General features: G+C 45.8%; 1 protein-coding gene across 3 annotated transcripts in view; it reads right to left on the minus strand.

Moving 5' to 3' along the window:
* SAMD4A (sterile alpha motif domain containing 4A) overlaps positions 1–12,735 on the minus strand; it is a 226,037-nt gene extending 213,302 nt beyond the window's left edge. Inside the window, exons 1-2 of one of the 3 annotated variants that reach the window (XM_040226398.1) lie at positions 12,466–12,735; positions 10,620–11,251 (exon numbers count right to left, since the gene is read on the minus strand). In XM_040226398.1, coding sequence (XP_040082332.1) covers positions 10,620–10,815 — 196 coding nt within the window. In that variant the 5' untranslated portion in view covers positions 10,816–11,251; positions 12,466–12,735. Of the gene's footprint in view, positions 1–10,619; positions 11,252–11,556; positions 11,599–12,465 lie in introns of those variants that run through there. The other 2 variants (XM_040226400.1, XM_040226399.1) reach the window with 2 other exon arrangements.
* Between the last annotated feature and the right edge of the window lie 5,614 nt (positions 12,736–18,349).

Raw genomic sequence — 18,349 nt, forward strand, 5'->3', positions numbered from 1 at the left:
TTCCTGATTCACAGAAATCATAGAATCTTAAGGTTAGAAGCGACTCTGGAGGTCACTAAGAGGCCAGGCGTTCTTTCTAAAGAAATACATACTGCGTCCCTGCAGAGAAGCAGCACATGGAGGAGTTCTGAAGCCGAACTGTTTGTTTCTTCCCTGATGAACATAAAAATGACAGTTTCCACCTCATCTCAAAGGGTTGCTGGGATGAATAAAGGTGATAATGTACGCAAAGAATTCAACAAGAATTCACCTGGCACAGAGCAGGTGCTCAAGAAATAGGAGCCCATCTTACTTAGAAGTGTTATAGCCATCATGCCATATCCTAATGTTTTGGATCATGATTCTGTCATCAAGGCCTGAGCCACCTCTTTGGGTCCACCCACGTATTTCATAACTACACCTTCTCAGCTCAGTTTTTACCCCCGTCCTTGCTGTGGCCGCCAGCTTCCAGCAGCTGTAACCTCGCAGCACCCCACCTCCGGCAAACCACTGCTCTCAGCTCTCCACCTTGGGGGTCCTCCGACACCACAGCTGGGACACAGTCGGCAAGGCCAGCACTTGCACGTGTACAAACCTGGAGGTGCAAGGACTTAGTGCCCTGGGGCAGCTCTTGACCAAGGAGAGGGGAGCCCATTGATAAAACACCCACTGTGTCTGTCCCTTCTGAGGCACAGACTACCTGGCTCCTCAGAAGGTCCCCAGAGCTCACGACAGTGACTGGCTTGATCACATAGGCTTGGGCCAGCTTCCTCTCCTTCCTTGTTTCTCTCCTCCCCAGCCCCACCCCTGTTCCCCAAGAACACTGCCCAAATAAACTACCTGCATGCCAGCCACTGTATTGGACTCTGCTTTCTTGGGGACTCCAGGCTGTCACAGTCAACAAGAATAATGATGTAGGACAAGTGAGCCCCAAGGCACAGCACCAAAGACCTCCCATAAGGCCAACATCGGAGGTCATTCTAAGGGCACACAATTAGCCTCTCATCTAGCCCCCAGGTCTCCATTTTACTCATCAAGAAGTGAAGGGTTTTGTCAAAGGCTATGCTGATACTTAGATATGGGATACCTACCAGAATTCCTGTAATCTGCTCAGAATACAGAAGTCTCTCCGTAAATAAAAATGTTATCTCTCTTCCTTTCCTATCCCCCATCAAAAGGGAAATGACATGAATTCTCCATGACCCAGTCTTCCTATTCTTAGGAAAACCAGGCTGCCTCCTATTTCCTCATCCAAATGTTCATACATTAAGTTCCAGATATTTTTCTGGTATCTCCCACAAAATCACCGCTGACCTCACGTATCCTTACGAGGTACAGAATTTGCTTTTTTCCTCCATTTCTCCTTTGCAGAGACATCATTATTTGTGGAGGCTTCTGATGATTCCCCTCTTATTCCTTTACAACTCTAGAAATCCAAAAGTGGTTTTTACATTGCCATTCTAGGCATGTATTTAAATCACATATTTGGTGCACATACTAACTCAGATAGAAATGTACACAATGAAAGTCCACATTCTATATGTATTTATGCTGTGCACACAAACACTTGAATTCTACTGACAGATCAGGATAAGCTGCTTTAGAAATTCCAATGATTGCGCTTATTGCGCTTCACAGGAGTATGCTGGGGAAGTAGGAAGAGATCTCTCCCATCCGGTCTCTGGGATTAACACTCCTGCTCTTTCCAGCTCAGCTTTAGAGTCCATAGCATCAGCAAAAAATGAATCTTTCCTGATGCCTCATTTTCCATGAGACACTGACCATTGGAATGCCTGGAAATTCCAGCAGGGTTATGGCCAAAAAGCTTGGGAAATGCTACAACAGAGCCTAGCTCTGCCTTCCTCAATCTCAGACTCAATTCAGGTTGACTGTCTCTGAGCTTGGGGAAATCAGAGATTTCAAACTGCTCCTTGGAAAGTTAGTGTTGGGGGTGGAGATGGGATTTAGGAGGCAGAAACCATTGACTTCCCATAAGGTTTCACATAAATTTTCATTTGCAAACAAAAATCCGTGATACTCATCCATAAAACTTGAAACCCAATGTACCAATTACCTCTAAATTACCTTTCACCTCTAATAGACAATGATCTTTCTACTCAAAGTGTGGTCCACAGACCTGTGGCAGTAGTATCACCTGTGAGTTTACTAGAAATGCAGGTGCTCAGGGCCCCTTATAGACCTCCTCAATAAGAATTTTCAGTTTAACAAGATCCCCAGGCAATCTGTATGCACATTACATTTTGAAAACTGGCTTAAGACACTTTTAATCTTTTCCTGTAAGTGTTTAAGATGCTTCTTCTTAATGCTAGTTCTGATCAAAGTAACATATTAAAGTATTCTACTGAAAGAAGCCAAGAAAACTAAGTCTCATAATTTTACAGGCAATTTTGGGGATAAAAATTTGGGGTGGGCTGATGTATTATTTTCTTCCTTTAAACATGTTAGAAATCTGAGGAGTATTTGGATTACCCCTTCTTCTATTAAAGAAGATATTCCTGATGGACAATATGCACCAGGCTCCCCTCTTTCTAATGAACTCCAACTCATCCTTCAAAGGCCCAGGAAGCCTGCCCCTTACATGGCCCAGCAGACACCTCTTATATGTGTGGTTTTCTTAATGAAACGCTCATTAAAAGTACTAAAAAGGCAAGAATCTCATAAGCTCCAAAGCTGCTTGTTCCAAATAACCGATTCAAGTTTACGTCTTTTATCCGTTACTTCTTGGATGACCCAACCCATCCCGTTCCCTCCCCTTCACTAGAGTCCAGTTTTGTTCTCTCATTGGAAACACAGAATTTAGCAACTCTTTATGGTCTAGTCATTATAAATACAGATCTTTCTCAGCTTATAATGGGACTACCTCCTGATACACCCATCAGGAGCTGAAAAGGCATTCATTACACTTAACCCACCTAGCTTAGCTTTGCCCACTTGAATGTGCTCAAACACTTACATGAACCTACAATTAGGCAAAATCATCCAACACAAACCCTATTTTACAATAAAATGTTGAAAATATCTCATGTAATTTCTTGAATACTGTACTGAAGGTAAAAACCAGAATGGGTCCCAGAATGGTTGTAAGACTATTGGTTGTTTTCTCTGGTGATCGTGTGGCTGACTGGGGGCTGCCACTGCCCGGCATCACCAGAGAAGAACATAGAAAGATCACTAGCCTGGGAGAAGATCAAAATTCAAAATTCCAAGAATGAGTTCTATCGAATGCACATCGCTTTTTGAGTCATAAAGTCTAAAAAACTGTCTAATTCAAACCACCGTAAGTCAGGGATCATCTGTAAATATTACACATTGTTTTACCTCCACAACTCGAGTGTAAGATCCCTGAGGGGAACCATCACACCTATTTCACCTCCGGACACAGCTCCCAGCACTTGGCTGCAAGACTTGGTGAATTATGTGTACCAAGGAACTTGGTCCCACAGTTTCTTACCAGATACTCTTCTCTGGGTACCATTTAACAGTTTAATCTATAGTAGAAAAGAAACCACTGAATCATTTGATTGCCTTTATGCCCCTGGTAAACCAAGGCAAGGAAAACTGTATTAAAATGATGGGACCTTGGTGAGAACAAAACCCTAGAATTAGCTTAGGAGTCCTAAGGAGTGAAATGAAAGTGAAGTGTTAGTTGCTCAGTCGAGTCTGACTCTTTATGACCCCATGGACTGTAGCCTGCCCAGCTCCTCTGTCTATGGAATTCTCCAGGCAAGACTATTGTAATGGGTTACCATTCCCTTCTCCAGGAGAACTTTGCGACCCTGGGTTCGAACTCAGGTCTCCTGCATTGCAGGCAGATTCTTTACCGCCTGAGCCACCGGGGAAGCCCAAGGAATGAAATGCTCCTACATAACAGCAACAGGTTCCTCTGTGCTCCGAGCTGGCTCTTGGGGTACAGGCTGCAGGACAAGGCCCACACCCTGACTGGTTAACCTTGAGAGAAAGCTTGGCTTCTCTTCTGAAAGTTCTGCTTTCCTTAGGAGATTCCTGCCTCAGGCAGCTTCCACAGAAGCAAAAAATAGCTCAGGAGAGACCTCTGATTCTGCATCTTAATCTATGTGACTCGGATGAACTCAGACTTGGAAGGAATGATTAGAAAAGATGGAAAGGAAGGAACAGGCTAAAAACTCAGAGTAATTATATGTTTAAAAGAAAAAAAGAATTTTTATGAGCACCACAGCTTTCCTAGCAAATGAACTACATAAGGCACTTCCCTCATGGATGAAAACCTTCAAATTTCTCCTCAGGTCAAGGAAGAGAGGTATTTTTTCTTCTCTAGGGTTGTCAATTCATATTAGAATTAAGCTTCTGCAGGATATACTGGAGAGTTTTCAGTTACCTCTCAGTGCTTCTGATACTCATTTCACTCTCATTTGTTTATTTAAACATAAACAAACCAATTTGACTGCTGTTAAGTTTGTCTGCCTTCTAGTTGCTTTGATGGGACCTGTTTATAACACATGCTCATCTGCTGAAGCCTTTGAGCATCCAAGCTAAACAACCAAATCCAGCTTATTCACAAGATCACAAATGTGTGTGACCGGCTCCCTGTCATCCCAGACCAACCAAATAAAAATTACAACACTCAAAGTAAAATGTGTCTCAGATATAAAGTCCCTATACATTTCGTTCCACAAAATGATTTCTCATTTTCATGTTCACCAACTAAAGGGGAAAAGTGTTGACAAGTTATTTGGGAAAATTGATTTCAGTGCTGTGTTTTTTAGGACCCAACCTGACGCTGACAAAGATTGAGGGCCAGAGGAGAAGTGAGCAACAAAGAATGAGATGGTTGGATGGCATCAGTGAATCAATGGGCATGAGTTTGAGCACAACTGTGGAAGATAGTGAAGGACAGGGAAGCCTGGCATGCTGCTGCAGTCCATAGGGTTCCAAACAGTCAGACACGACTTAGTGACTGAACAACAATAATGATATAGAATAGAACAATACAGCTAAAATACAGGAGGTGGAACAAAGTGCTGTGTGTTAAGTCACTTCAATCGTATTCAACTCTTTGAGACCCCATGGACTGTAGCCTTCCAGGGGAGGGATTCTCCAGGCAGGAATACTGGAGTGGGTAGCCATTCCCTTCTCCAAGGGGTCTTCCCGATCCAGGGATTGAATCTGCGTCTCTCGCATCTCCTATACTGGCAGGAAGGTTCTTTACCACTAGAGTCATCTAAAATATAGGAAGTGGAACAAAGTAGATATATCTTTTCAGGGCTCCAACTCATCTTTGACATCATCCAGATAATCCTTTAAATAAAAGCTGTCTTATTAGGAAAACATTATTTATATAAATTCCATATTAATACAGGAAAATTTAAACCTGGGGAAAAGAATAGGTCCTCACTGAATTGTTAACAAGTAGCTTCCAGACAATAACAAAGTTTTGTTAGCTCCCTTCTACAGGCAAGCTATGGTTTTTCCAGTAGTTATGTATGGATATAAGAGTCAAACTGTAAGAAGGCTGAGCAATGAAGAACTGATGCTTTCGAACTGTGGTGCTGGAATAGACTCTTGAGAGTCCCTTGGACAGCAAGGAGATCAAACCAATCAATCCGAAAGGAAATCAACCCTGAAATTCATTGGAAGGACTGATGCTGAAACTGAAGCTCTACTACTTTGGCCACCTGACTGACTCACTGGAAAAGACTCTGATGCTGGGAAAGACTGAAGACAAAAAGAGAAGCAGGTGGCAGAGGATGAGACAGTTGGTATCACCAACTCAAGGGACATGAATTTGAGCAAACTCCAGGAGACAGTGAAGGACAAGAAAGTCTGGCATGTTGCAGTCCCTGGGGTCACAGAATCAGTTATGACTTAGTGACTGAACTACAACAAAGACTCAGAAATTAAGTGACCAGCCTAGCCTGATTGATTTCAACATTCATACTCTAGGAATCCTCTAGACATAGTCCCTCCTATGGATATAAATAAATGGCCACCTGATAATACTTTCTTTTCCTATCTCAACCCTTCCTTCTCCCCAGTACAGCAATGCTAAGGGCAACAAAGCTGCCTTGGGCTGATGACACCACCATGTAGCCAGAATGGAAATCTGCCTCACTTCTCCCATGTTCGCCTTTCAGAAAATCATGCATACATTAGAAAGCTTTCCCAAAAGTGTACACACACACACACACAAAACCACTTTCATCTTTTAACTCTCTTCCTCTTTCCTGATTCTCAGGACACCTCTGCCTAAAAGTCTTCTTGGGTTCTCTACCATCTCTGTAGGATTAAGTCAAATTCCTTAGTTTGCAAAGTCCTGCACAAACATCACTTCTGTTTTAACTTCTGTCTCTTACAGCCCAGCATTCTACAGCCTTCCAACCACTAAGAACTCATTATTTCTTGCATACAACCAGGCCCTTTCATAAGACAACATTTCTATGAATGGTATCTCTTCTGCTTGGAAAACAGCTTCATGCCTGCTCTGTACAATTCTCTTTATATATTAAACCAACTCCTATTCACCCTTCAAAATTCAGCTCAAGCTATATCCTCTGCAGTGGGGTTTTCCCTGATTGCCTCAGGCAATTACTTGTATGTTGATAATATTTCCAGAATCCCCACCCCACCACCCTTTTTATTGCTATGCCTCTGCACCTGTGATACGGTATTAGTCATTTACTCAACACTGGGTATCCATGGACCAGGCATTGGAATATAGCAAGTTACCTTTGCATTCCCACTGCATGACACAAGGCCAGGAAAGTAGTAGGCAGTCAGTAAATGTTTGTTGAATGAAAAAGCAAAAGAATGACAAACAAGATCTTATCCAGGAAATATCACCAGGAAAGCCCATACTCTTTTGCTTTCCTTTTACTCAATTTTGACTTAAAAAATAACTCAGATGCAGCATACCTCTACTACGGAAACCAAAAATCATAAAAAAAAAATAGAATTAACATCTTTATTCTCTAAAGAGAATAAATACACCCACAAGTCCTTTTCATTCTCCACCATTAGCTTTATCTCCAACATTACCATTTCAGGTAATCTTTTCTCTTGTATTTATTTATAAATACAGTAACAATCCTTTTGCCATTTATTTATTACAAACATGCAATTTCTCCACAAAATATGAACTGCTTGGTTAGTTAGTAAGTCTGTGGATTCACTTGTGAATCTCCATTTATTATACTATTTCCACTGGAAAATATATTTCAAGTTCAAATGACAAAAAGTCATACACCAGTGCCACAGAATCTATTTTTCTCTGAAGAACTGCAAGTAAAGTCAACAGGTTCCATTTTTAGGTATCAAATGACATTTTAGCATCAGAAACAGTCATCTACATACTGAGACTGTTCAGAACTCACAGTGCTAACCTGTAACCTAGGCTGGTGGCTGAAGGACGCATATCTGAGGTTATGAGGGTTCTAGAAACAACCTTCTACCTCAGAGAGATGATCATGACCAGTAACCACTGACTACATCCAGAGTGAAACATACATCCATAAGGACTAACTAAAGGATGTCTTTGGATCTCTGATGACTATGAACCCGAGGCAAAGGATGAACCAGTGAACCTCCAGCATCTCAATAAACACTAGATTTAAAAGAACAGAAAGTCAGTATCAAAATACATTCCACAGATTTCAAGTAAATCATGTTCAACGTGAAGGATTATCTCCCTATTTAAAGTTAGTCCTGGAGAAAACAAAGCCAAGTGTATACTAATTTTGTTATACTGAGATCACACCCCAGATGTGAATTTCATTCTCATTTACCAAGTTTTTAAATCTCTCAACACCAGAAGAAATATGTGTGTTTGTTTAACTCATAATTACAAAATAAGGTAAGTGATATATGAGGATTTTGGTACAGGAAAAATCAGCCAGCCAACGAATGAGTCATTCTAACAGCCTAGTTTTCTGAATGGGTAATAGCTTTACATACCAAAAAAGCTTTGGAGGTTAATTACCTTGAATGTTAATATTTCCAGTGTTTATGGCAGATTTCCCTTCTTTCCCAAAGAATGTATCTAAAAATGTATCTTTTTTGGTCATTTTTTTGGTCCTTCACTCTCATTAATGGTAAATAACAATTATGGACTTAGCTAATTACAAAGTAATGTCTGAAAGGCCAGTTGAGAATCCCTACTCTAATATTCCCAAACTTCAGGGCTTTTGCTCCCAATTCTTATATTTAAAGTTATAATTTTTCTATTTCCTAGTTGTCAAACTGTCAGGGGTCAGTTTTCACAGTTGGTTACAGCAACTCCTCACCCCATTCTAAATTGTGCTACCGTGTATTTGCTATGGATCATTTGTCAAATAAGAATAAAAAAGACTGTTATTTAAAATAAGAGTAAGTTCTGAAAGAGGGTCTGAAGTATTCTCTCAGACTTTATGCCATCTATTTCAGTTGCTGAGTAGGCATATTTGCCCCTTTCTTGGTTCTTGGCTAGGTTCCAGATACTTAAGAGAGCTGTGCTCCAGACTCAGGCATTCTGTGACAAATCTTATTGCTCTTTATGATCCTCCTCCTAATGCAGATGTAAACCAAACTATCACATGACCTCACTAATGAATTTCTGTACTTGCCAAACAACAAAACAAATGCAAAGTTTCCAAGGAAGCAAAATATTCAGGTTGAAAGATAAATCCAGAAGCTGGAAAATGGTCCCTATCTTACATAATAGTTACAGTTTCATATATTTGCAGCATTTAGCATCATGAACAGGTAGGTAGCTTACACAAGTAAATATGGTTAAAAAAAAATGTAGGGGAAAAATTACCAAATGATTTTTTAAACTCACAGAAGTTCAATTTTTTTCTGAGTTTATTAAATTATTAGATACTTAGGCTAAGAAATTTCTTTTTAATTTCACACATCTATTGACTTCACTTACTAAACTGATGACCGCTATACTAGGAAAAGTCTTCTCTTTTACTCAAAGGCAAAAATGGTTGCTCTAATGTGTGAGTAACCTAAAGGTTAATATCATTGTTTTAAACAGTCCCTACAAGCACTGAGGTCAAGCATTCAACACAAATTAATGTACTTAAATTGTACTTAAAAGTTTATATGACCTTGTTCATCAAACCTGAGAAAGCAAAACCAAGCAGGTGATCCAGGCTACCCTGTCACATTGAGAATGGGAGTAAAGAGAGTAGGTCATCAGCTATCCTAGTTATGTTTCCACACCCTTATGAAGGAGGCTGGTCCTCCAGCTATTTATAAAGACAGAACTGAAGGGGAAGGGGGCCCTGCCATCACCACCCTTTCGAGTAACACCCAGGGTGGGCTGTTAGGTTAAGGCTGAATCCCCTGGGGCCTTGTGGGCTTTCCCTCAGAATGGCCCACCATACTAGGCAGCCCTGTATTCTTTGGGTGCAGTCCTGTCTGGTCAGGAAAAGGCCTGTGAAGATTTCCAGTGGTCACTGCCAGCCTATGATTCTATATATGGAAACATCCCATCCTAGTGTGTCCAGCACTGTGAGCACCACACCAGGGAGGAGGAGTGAGCAGCAGACCAGCCTCCCTCTTGCGGTCCGCCAGCACACTCACTTTGGTGTCTCCCAGGCCCTGCTGCCCTGAACTGGACCTTGTCATCAAATGGCAGCCTGGACCTCTGCTGAGTCTTGCAGGCTGGCGGCTCTAACATGGAACAGCTGGAAGAGGACCCTGCATTCTTTTCTCTGCATAAACACTGGGGGCTCTGTTCACCCTCCTGCTGCAGCATGAACTAAAGAATTTCCCCATCCCAAATTACAACCGACAGACCTTTCCCCAACCCCCACCCTCACCCCCTACCCCCAGCCCCGGATATAATTCCAGTTTGTCACCACCCATGCTAGCAAATAGCAAACTGCTGAATATATCTCAGTATATTCACTTTCTATACTAGTTGAGGTGTCTGTAAATACACTAGCAGGGTAATAGGAAACAATTCTGTTATGTTCAGTAAAGTTTCCTGACAAAAGCGTTAAAGACCCTGATTCATGCCTGCTCCCTATGAGACCCTTTCTATAAGATGCGTATCAATATATATAAAGTCGTGATAGTTAAGTGTAAGCACGTAGTATATGAAATGCAAATATCATTTTAATAGTCTGTAGCGTCACCTACAAATTATTCTGAAAACAGAGCTCTAAAATTGGAATATCGGTGGAGAAAAAAAAAATGAATGTAAAATTGGGTTTTCATATATTCCTCATATAGCCTAATCATAGCTCAGCTTCTGAAGGGCAGTCTCAGGCTTCTTCATGTGTTGCTGAAATCCAGAGAGCCACGTTGCCCAAAAGGAGGAAAGAAAAAAAGCCCAGAAAATCCAGACTCTACGTGACCTGACTTAATTATTTCCCAGGAAACTGCATGAGAGAAAAATCAATCATTCATGCTACCGTAGCTACCACACGGAATGAACTGAAGGAGTTGACAGTGAGCAAAAACACCCGAAGCTGCCAGCGGAGGTAAGTGGGCGGCACGGCCTGGCGGGAGAGATGCCAAGGACCCGGGGGCCGCGGTGGTTCGGTCCCCAAGGACCGGCGATCTGGGGCGGGGCCAGGCCCGAGGCTGGGCAGCGGCGGTTGGGGGTGGGGAGGGGAACCGGGACCGCGGGACGGCGGCGGCGGCCGTGCACTTACCCGGACTGTTGGCCTCGCCTTCGAGGACGTGCAGCTCGGCGCAGTCGGCCAGCGAGTGCTCCAGGCAAAGCTGGAGGAAGCGGGCCTGGGTCTGGCTCACGCGCTTGAGCAGCGACAGCAGCGCAACGGTCTGCTCGCACTCGTTCCAGCCCTTAAACCAGCCCGCCAGCACCCCGACCTGGTCGCGAAACATCATGGTTAGGGGGCGGCCCTCAGTCTACAAAGCCCCCGGGGCGCCCCAGCCCGCCCCGCCCGCCCCAAAGTTTGGCGGAGCCGCAGCCCCGCGGCCGCCGGAGACGCGTTCCCGTTCCAAGGTGGCTCTGGTGCCCGGACGCTGCAGGTACTGCCTCGGCTCCTGCCTCTCTCGTCTGGTTTCAGTTACGTTCTGGTGGTTCTGGCTGATTTCCCCAGAGATGATGACAGACAGTAGCACGGAAATATTTCTTTTTTTAAAAAATAACGATTAAAAAAAAATTTCCCCACAAGGCACACAAACTGAATGAAGAAGGCTCTCTTTCCCCCTCCCCTCTTCTCGCAGCTTCGGGATGGTGATTTCCGGCGTCCCGGGGTCTCTTCCCCGCTGGGCAGCAGCTCGGACCCTTCACACCCGCATTCCCGAGTGGCGATCACCACTGGAAGGAGAGAAAAGGCTGCAGTGAGACCTCGGCCAGCGAGGGAGTGCGCCGGCGAAGCTAGTGCATCTGAGGGGGCGGAGGGGGGCGCGCCGCGGGGTCTTAGTCCCCCAAATTCCGGCCGCCCCCTCCGCACCCGGATGCTGGAGAGGAGCTATTCCCGTTCTGGGAAAGGCAAGAAGCCTCCTTCCCAGGTGCGTGAGGAAGACCGCACGGCTTCCTGTTGCTGCCGCTGCGAACGGCTAGTGCTCCCCACACACCCCGCCCGGGGTGGCCTCGGGGGCTGTGCCTGCAAACGCCCGCACCAGCAACAGATCTTCCTCGCGCAGAAAACTTGCACTGCGGCTGCGAAGGGGCGCGGGGGTGGGGGTGGGGGCTAATGCAAAGCAGAGGCGGAGGCGCGGCAGCCCGAGTTCCTTCCTCCTCCTCCTCTCCCTCCTCCTCCTCCGCCACCTCTTCCTCCTCCTCCTCTCGGAGAAGCAGCCGAACGGCTGCAGCTCCATCTACAGCAACAGCCAGCATCTCCACCGCCAGGCGCCCCTCTGGATTTAGGCCGTGAGCAGCCGCGGCAGCAGCTCGAGACAAAAATAAACTCTCCCCACCCAGAGCTCAGCGCCCAGCGGGCAGAGGCGCAGCCGGAGCCTCGGCTCCCGCGCGCCGCTCGGCTCCAGCCCACCCGGGAGGTCTCTGAGGGTCCGCTTCGCCCTAAGCGATCAGATGTGTGCGTGCGTGTGCGTGCGCGTGTGTGTGTACTCGTGTGTGTGCTGTAGGCATCCTGCCCCAGCTCCCGCCGCCTACGGGCGGGTCCGGCCGGCCCAGCGCCTGGCCCGCGCGTCCCAGGCCGAAGTCGGCACGGCCACTGGCGCAAGCCGAACGCGCAGACAGTTGGTGCCCACAGCACTGCCTCCCCCGGCGGGCAGGGCGGTTCCGTGGGGACTGCGGCTCCGTGCCGCCGGCACACGCCCCCGAACGACCGAGAAGAAGAAAAGTTCGGTTTCGAGGGCTCCCCCAGTCCTAACCCTGTCCGGGTGGCCGCCAGCGGCGAAGAAGAGAGAGCCCAGCGACTCGGCCAGCCCTCGAGGGGCGGCTCGCTCTCAGCACCCCCGTTTCCCGGTTCCCAGAACTTCTCGAGCGGAGGCGGGGGAAGGCCCCCGGGAAGGGGACCCAGAGACCGCGGGCCCCTCGGCCTGGGGCTTAGGACAGAGTGCGCTCACCTCGGAGCGGCTCATCCCGGCGGCTCGGGGCCCCACGCGCGGGTCCGGGGCGGCTGTGGCTCTCAGCGAGGCTGGGGGCGCCCGGAGGGCGGGCTGCGGGCCATGCTGTCGGGGCGGGCGGCGCGGAGAGAGTGCGGCGCTGCGGGATCGGGCCGCCGCCGCCGCCGCTCCTGCTGCCTCCAGTGTAGGCTCGCGGAGGACTGAGCCGCCCGAGCCGGAGCTCCCCACATGCTACTGATTAACATACACCATTACATCATGGGCTTGGCAGGGAGCGCCCGAGCGGGGGGAGAGGAACCCGGGCGGCGGCGGCGGCGGCACGCGGGGGGAGTCGGGGGAGGATCCCCGGACCCGGCCGGCGGCGGGGGTGGGGGGAGGTGGATTCCTAAGTGGGGACCAGAAAAGGGAAGGGGAGCGGAGAGGGAGGAGCCAGATGGCGCAGAGGGGTCGGGTTGGAGGAACGGCGGGGCGGAGAGGGAAGAAGTTTGGGGAAGGGGAGGGGTCCAAGTGAATTCCTGCCCTCTGCTGCCTGCCTGTTCTGGAGGGGCCAGAGCGCTTAAGCAGCCCGAGTGCGGACGGGAGGGGACCCGGAGGGTGCTTGAGCGGGGGCGGTGCTGCCACCGGCTGCTCGTCCTTGGGAATGTGGTGCGCGGGCTCCGGTGACCCCTCGGCCCTACTGGGGCCCGAGGGTGGCAGAGACTTAGGGTCAAGGACGCTGGGGGTGTGGACAGGTTCCGGGGGTCGCAGAAGCAAAAGGCAGAGGAGACCGAGGGGTCGTATGCAGGGCTGGAAGTGCCTGGGCACCAGGCTCCGTGCGGCCCATGTCCTCTATGAGCGCGAGAAGTTCCCGGACTCCTCACCCCTCGCCCGGCTCGGACCTCAGATGTCCTTTGCTCTTGTGGGCGGCCCCGGCCCCTTTGGGGCCTCGCTCTCCCTTGGGGAAGCCGCCCGACTTTGGGGGCCCGCCGGGAAACTATGCCTGGCGCGCTGGCTGCGGCTGCGGCTCCGGCTGCGGGCCTGGAGCGGAGAGGAGCTCCGCCGCGGGCGGCAAGGAGGCGGGCAAGGCCACCTGTCAGCGCGTCTGCGTCGTCGCAGGGCTGGGCAGCCTTCACCTGGCCCTGCAGAGTGCGCGAGGCCTGGGCCGAGGCTTCAGATGTCCTCGCCGCGCGCCAGGGCGTGGGGTGGAGTTGTGGGGTGGGGGGTGCAGCGCTGAGGCCAGGCAGCACAGGGAGGTCTGGGAAGGTGGCCTCGGCTTGTCTCCAAAGTAGAGAACTGGTTAAAAATACCCTAAAACCTAAAAATCTCGGTGCCTTCTGATATTATTTGAATATGCACAAGAGGACTTGGTGACCAAATCCAGACTATTCCCCATGTTTTAAGTGAAAACACAGAGCCCTCGAACATTTCTCCAGCAACCTGTGGCTTTCTGTATGAGTACTTCTCAGACATTTGTGAAACGCATGCTTCAAATCCAGCCTCTTTACTCTAGCTAATACAGTATTTTTGAAGATAAAGTGTCTGAGATATTATCCACGGATTTAACACTTCCTTCTTTAACTCCAGCATATGTCCCTGGATTTTCAATCATTTCTTCCTTCCTCCCTCAAACCTAGTTTCTGCGCCATTTAGTTCTTGTGAGACACGTGACAGGACCTAACCATCTGCTGGGGTATTGAAAGGTCTGTGGAGCTGCAGAAATTTAGGTGTTACCATTAAAATAGGGTATGTGAATAATTTTCTTAAGCTCATTATTAGCCAGCCAGGAAAGGTATCTGCATAATTAATGAATATTTTACCCCCAAAACAAGAATTCTAGAGTCAATGTTTTAATTTTGTTTTGTCTTATTATTACAGAAGCAGGAAATCTTGACTTCATTTTCTCCAAAATGTTATTATCACTAGCTAGTACTTAGTAATAATCGCTATCAGAAAATGGGGAAAAGGTTTCCAGCACAGGCTATCTCAGTATACACCTTGCTATCAACTGCAAGCAAAACAGAAATTGCCCACCTGGGGCTTCCGGAAGCCTCCGAGAGTGTTGTTTGTTTGTTTGTTTGTTTTTTAAAGAAAGTGGGAAAGTCACTTTCATTAATTATTGTCACCTGCAGTTTACTAACTCAATAGTAAAACTGAAAAACAAAACCAACAAACCTTGAGGCCAATTGAATTCTATTTAAACTGAAGAAAGAAAATACTGCCACCTACTGGAAAAGGGTACTGCTTACAGCAGCCTTTGACCTAAGGAAAGATTTAGCTAATTTTTTGGCTATTTTTTGAAAAATACAAAGAGGAGCATCAATGAGTTGCCAACCTGTCTTGTTTTTGTGGGTTCACAATACTTGTGACTTCCCTTGCCTTTGGGCCTTTCCCCTAGTAGTGAAGATGAAATCCAGAGTGGAGATGAAACCCAGTGAGGCTGCTTCACTTCCTCACAGAGTAAAGTCACACTGAAGGAAGGAAACCGATACTCTCAGTTAAATATATATTTTTGTATTAAATACAGATTTTCCCTATTCGAACCTCGACCCAGTTTTTATGGATAATTAAGAAGTGGCTGTGCTCAGACACTCAGTCATTGAATCGGACACTCAGTCCAAATCCTTGCCGACTTCATGGACTGTAGCCCTCCAGGCTCCTCTGTCCATGGGATTTTCCAAGTGAGAATAATAGAGTGGGTTGTCATTTCCTCCTTCAGGGCATATTCCTGACCCAGGGATCAAACCTGTGTCTCTTACATTCCCTGCATTGGTAGCAGATTCTTTACCACTAGCACCTGGGAAGATTAAGAAGTGGCTAACAATTACTAAATACCCACATGACTTGGAAAAGGAGTTTTATTGCAAATTCTAACTTCCAGAGAATAGATGATTAGGCGGTAACATGGGAGGAGTGGGATTTTATTAATAGGTGAGCTAGAAACATGGCTGGCAGGGAGGGAAGCCCAGGAGACAAGCCCAGATCCTTCTCTGTACACTGTACTCAGAAAGGTGCAGAACTGATGTGCATGGAGGCAAGAATAAGCTATGCTGGCCAAGATGTAGAGAAGGATTTGACTATGAAAATATTAGACTTGGGTGACTGAACAGAAGTACCCAGCAGTGAGGAAATCTGAAGACTGATTGAAAGTGAGCCAAGCTGGCATCTCCTCAGATAGAACTCTGTATTATCTGCCGCTAGGATCTAGTGTGCTTCCTGAAGAGTAAGCACAGCTACAGTCGAGTAGTTTCTGTACTGAGAATCTTATTTAAAAATAATTATAATGCCTGCTCTTGTAAACGTGTTAGGAGGTCTGAAAATAACTGGCACGTTACTTTGTACATAGTAGGTACTTGATATATATTAGTTTTCCTTCTTTGTAGGCACAGAGTATGTTGATTTGGCTAATTTACATCTTGGGTCTGCCTCATAAAGAAACATGCTTTTTCATTCTTCAAAAACGTGCCCTCTCAAAAGCCCTGTAATAAGGCCTAGGAGAGGATTGCCAGGGCTTGAATTAGGATTCGAGGGGATGAAGAGAGCGATGTGGAGGAAGAAACGGCAGAACTGGTGACAGATGGAATGTGGGAAGGCTAAATCAGGAGTCAGGTCTGCTAAGATAGCAACAGTGAAAGGCAAGCTGGGTGAGGCCCAGGAGCCGTGGCTTAGGGAGACTAAACTTGAGTTCAGATCTCATTAGAAGGAGTTCAGAAATATCTCAGTGTTGGCAGGGGTACACATTCAGAGAGAAAGCCAGTATTCTGATAGCCCAGGGTAGAGAGCTAATGGCCAGCACCAATTTCCTATATCCCTAGCACCATTTTATGCCAGCACCAGGATCATGGTTGCTGACTCAGTTCAGTTCAGTTGCTCAGTCGTGTCTGACTCTTTGCGACCCCGTGGACTGCAGCACACCAGTCTTCCCTGTCCATCACCAACTCCCGAAGCTTGCTCAGACTCATGTCCACCGAGTCGGTGATGCCATCCAACCTGGGCTGTTGACTGGCCCAGAGTAAACCTGGCTGGACCAGCCAGTGGTAAAGTAGTGGGACTCTTGAGGAATCTGCTTTTGCTTTTCACTGAAGTTCTTACCACTCTCAGTATAGTTTTCAGATTTTCTTCAGTTCCTCAATTTAGAGGATTTTTCCAGGAAAAAAAAAGACTTCTTAAACCCAATGGTAGGAAAACTATCCATGATGACCTATAAAGTTGGGATAGGAGGGGAGAGGGAGGCTCAAGAGGGAGGAGATACATATATAATTATGACTGGTTTGCATTGTACAGCAGAAACCAACACAACGTTGTAAAGCAATTATCCTTCAATTAAATTTTCTTTAATTAAAAAACAAAAAAGGAATGCCACTACCCAAAGGCCATTCCCTGGTGGCTCATACAGTAAAGAATCCGCCTGCAGTGTGGGAGACCTGGGTTAGATCCCTGGGTTGGGAAGATCCCTGGGAGAAGGGAAAGGCTACGCACTCCAGTATTCTGGCCTGGAGAATTCCATGGACAGAGGAGCCTGGCAGGCTACAGTCCCTGGGGTTGCAAAGAGTCGGACATGACTGAGCAGTTTTCATTTCATGTCACTTCACTCAAAGGCCATAACAGATGTGATTAGTTACTCTTCAGGAGTCAAACAGGAATATGAATTGGATGGACTTGTTGAATTCATGAGGAAAAGATTTTTTTTAATTTTGGTAAAATATGTATAACATAAAATTTACCCTTTTAACCAGTCTTAAGTATAAAATTCTGTCACATGAAGTACATTCACATTGTTTGTACAACCATCTTGAAGTATCCATTTCCAGGTCTTTTTCATCTTACCAAACTGAATTTCTGTTAAACAATAAATCTTCATTCCCCCATGCCCTTGGTCTCTGCGAAGCACCATGTCTACTTTTTGTTTCTATGAATTTGTCTATTCCAGGTACCTCATAAGTGTACTCATACAATATTGTCCTTTTGTGTTTGGCTTATTTCACTTAGCATAATGTTTTCAAGCTTCATCCATATTATGGCATGTATCAGAATGTTATTCCTTTTTAAGACTGATTAATGTTGCATGAAGACAACTTTTGAGACAGCTTTCTCTAGAATGGAGTTTGATAAGAAAGGTGAACTCCAGTTTGTAGGGCGTATATTCAGGTAAATTGTCTTTTTGACTGATTTCTAAAGAGTATAATCCAACCTTACTACCTGGCACTTAAATAAAACACAAATTCAATTGAACCACAATTTCAAACACAAATGCAGATGGGTTCACACTTTTTAAAAATAAGCAAATGTGTGAAATTTTAAACTAGTTTTTTTACAGTAAAATATCTTACATCATAGATAAATTTGCAAATAAATATAGTCAAAAGGTGAAATATAACTGTTGTAAACTACTCCTATTTACAGGCTTTGAATAGGTTAGGATTACAAAAGTAGGAGCTTAAATCTTTTAGAGGGATAAATTGCCCTAGAATATCATGAGAGGAAAGAAAGCAAAAATTATTTGTCTAGAAGTAGTTGATTTAAGAATTGCCAGTATCTTTTCGAACTGAAAATGCACTTGAAACATGTCCACAGTTTTAAATATTAGGTTGGCACAAAAGTAATTGGAGTTTCGGACCATGAACTTTAAATCATCATAACTAGGCTCAAACACATTTTTATTAATTAAAATAAGAACCATTACAACAACACATTTTGGCAGTGAGAAATAAGTTTGTTTACTCCTATAGTGTAAAACTCTGTGCTTCAGGATTCAAGGAACTCTTGGAAAGCATTCTCTGCCTCCTACTGGTTGTAGAAGCATTTTCCCTGCAAAAAGTTGCTTTAAGAACTGGGAGTCAAGTTGGTAAGAAGTCAAGTGAATATGGCAGATGAAGAAAAACATCATAGCCCAGTTTTGAAACATTGA

The sequence above is a fragment of the Oryx dammah genome, unplaced genomic scaffold, assembly GCF_014754425.2.
Source record: "Oryx dammah isolate SB20612 unplaced genomic scaffold, SCBI_Odam_1.1 HiC_scaffold_26, whole genome shotgun sequence".
Classification (NCBI taxonomy): Eukaryota; Metazoa; Chordata; class Mammalia; order Artiodactyla; family Bovidae; genus Oryx; species Oryx dammah.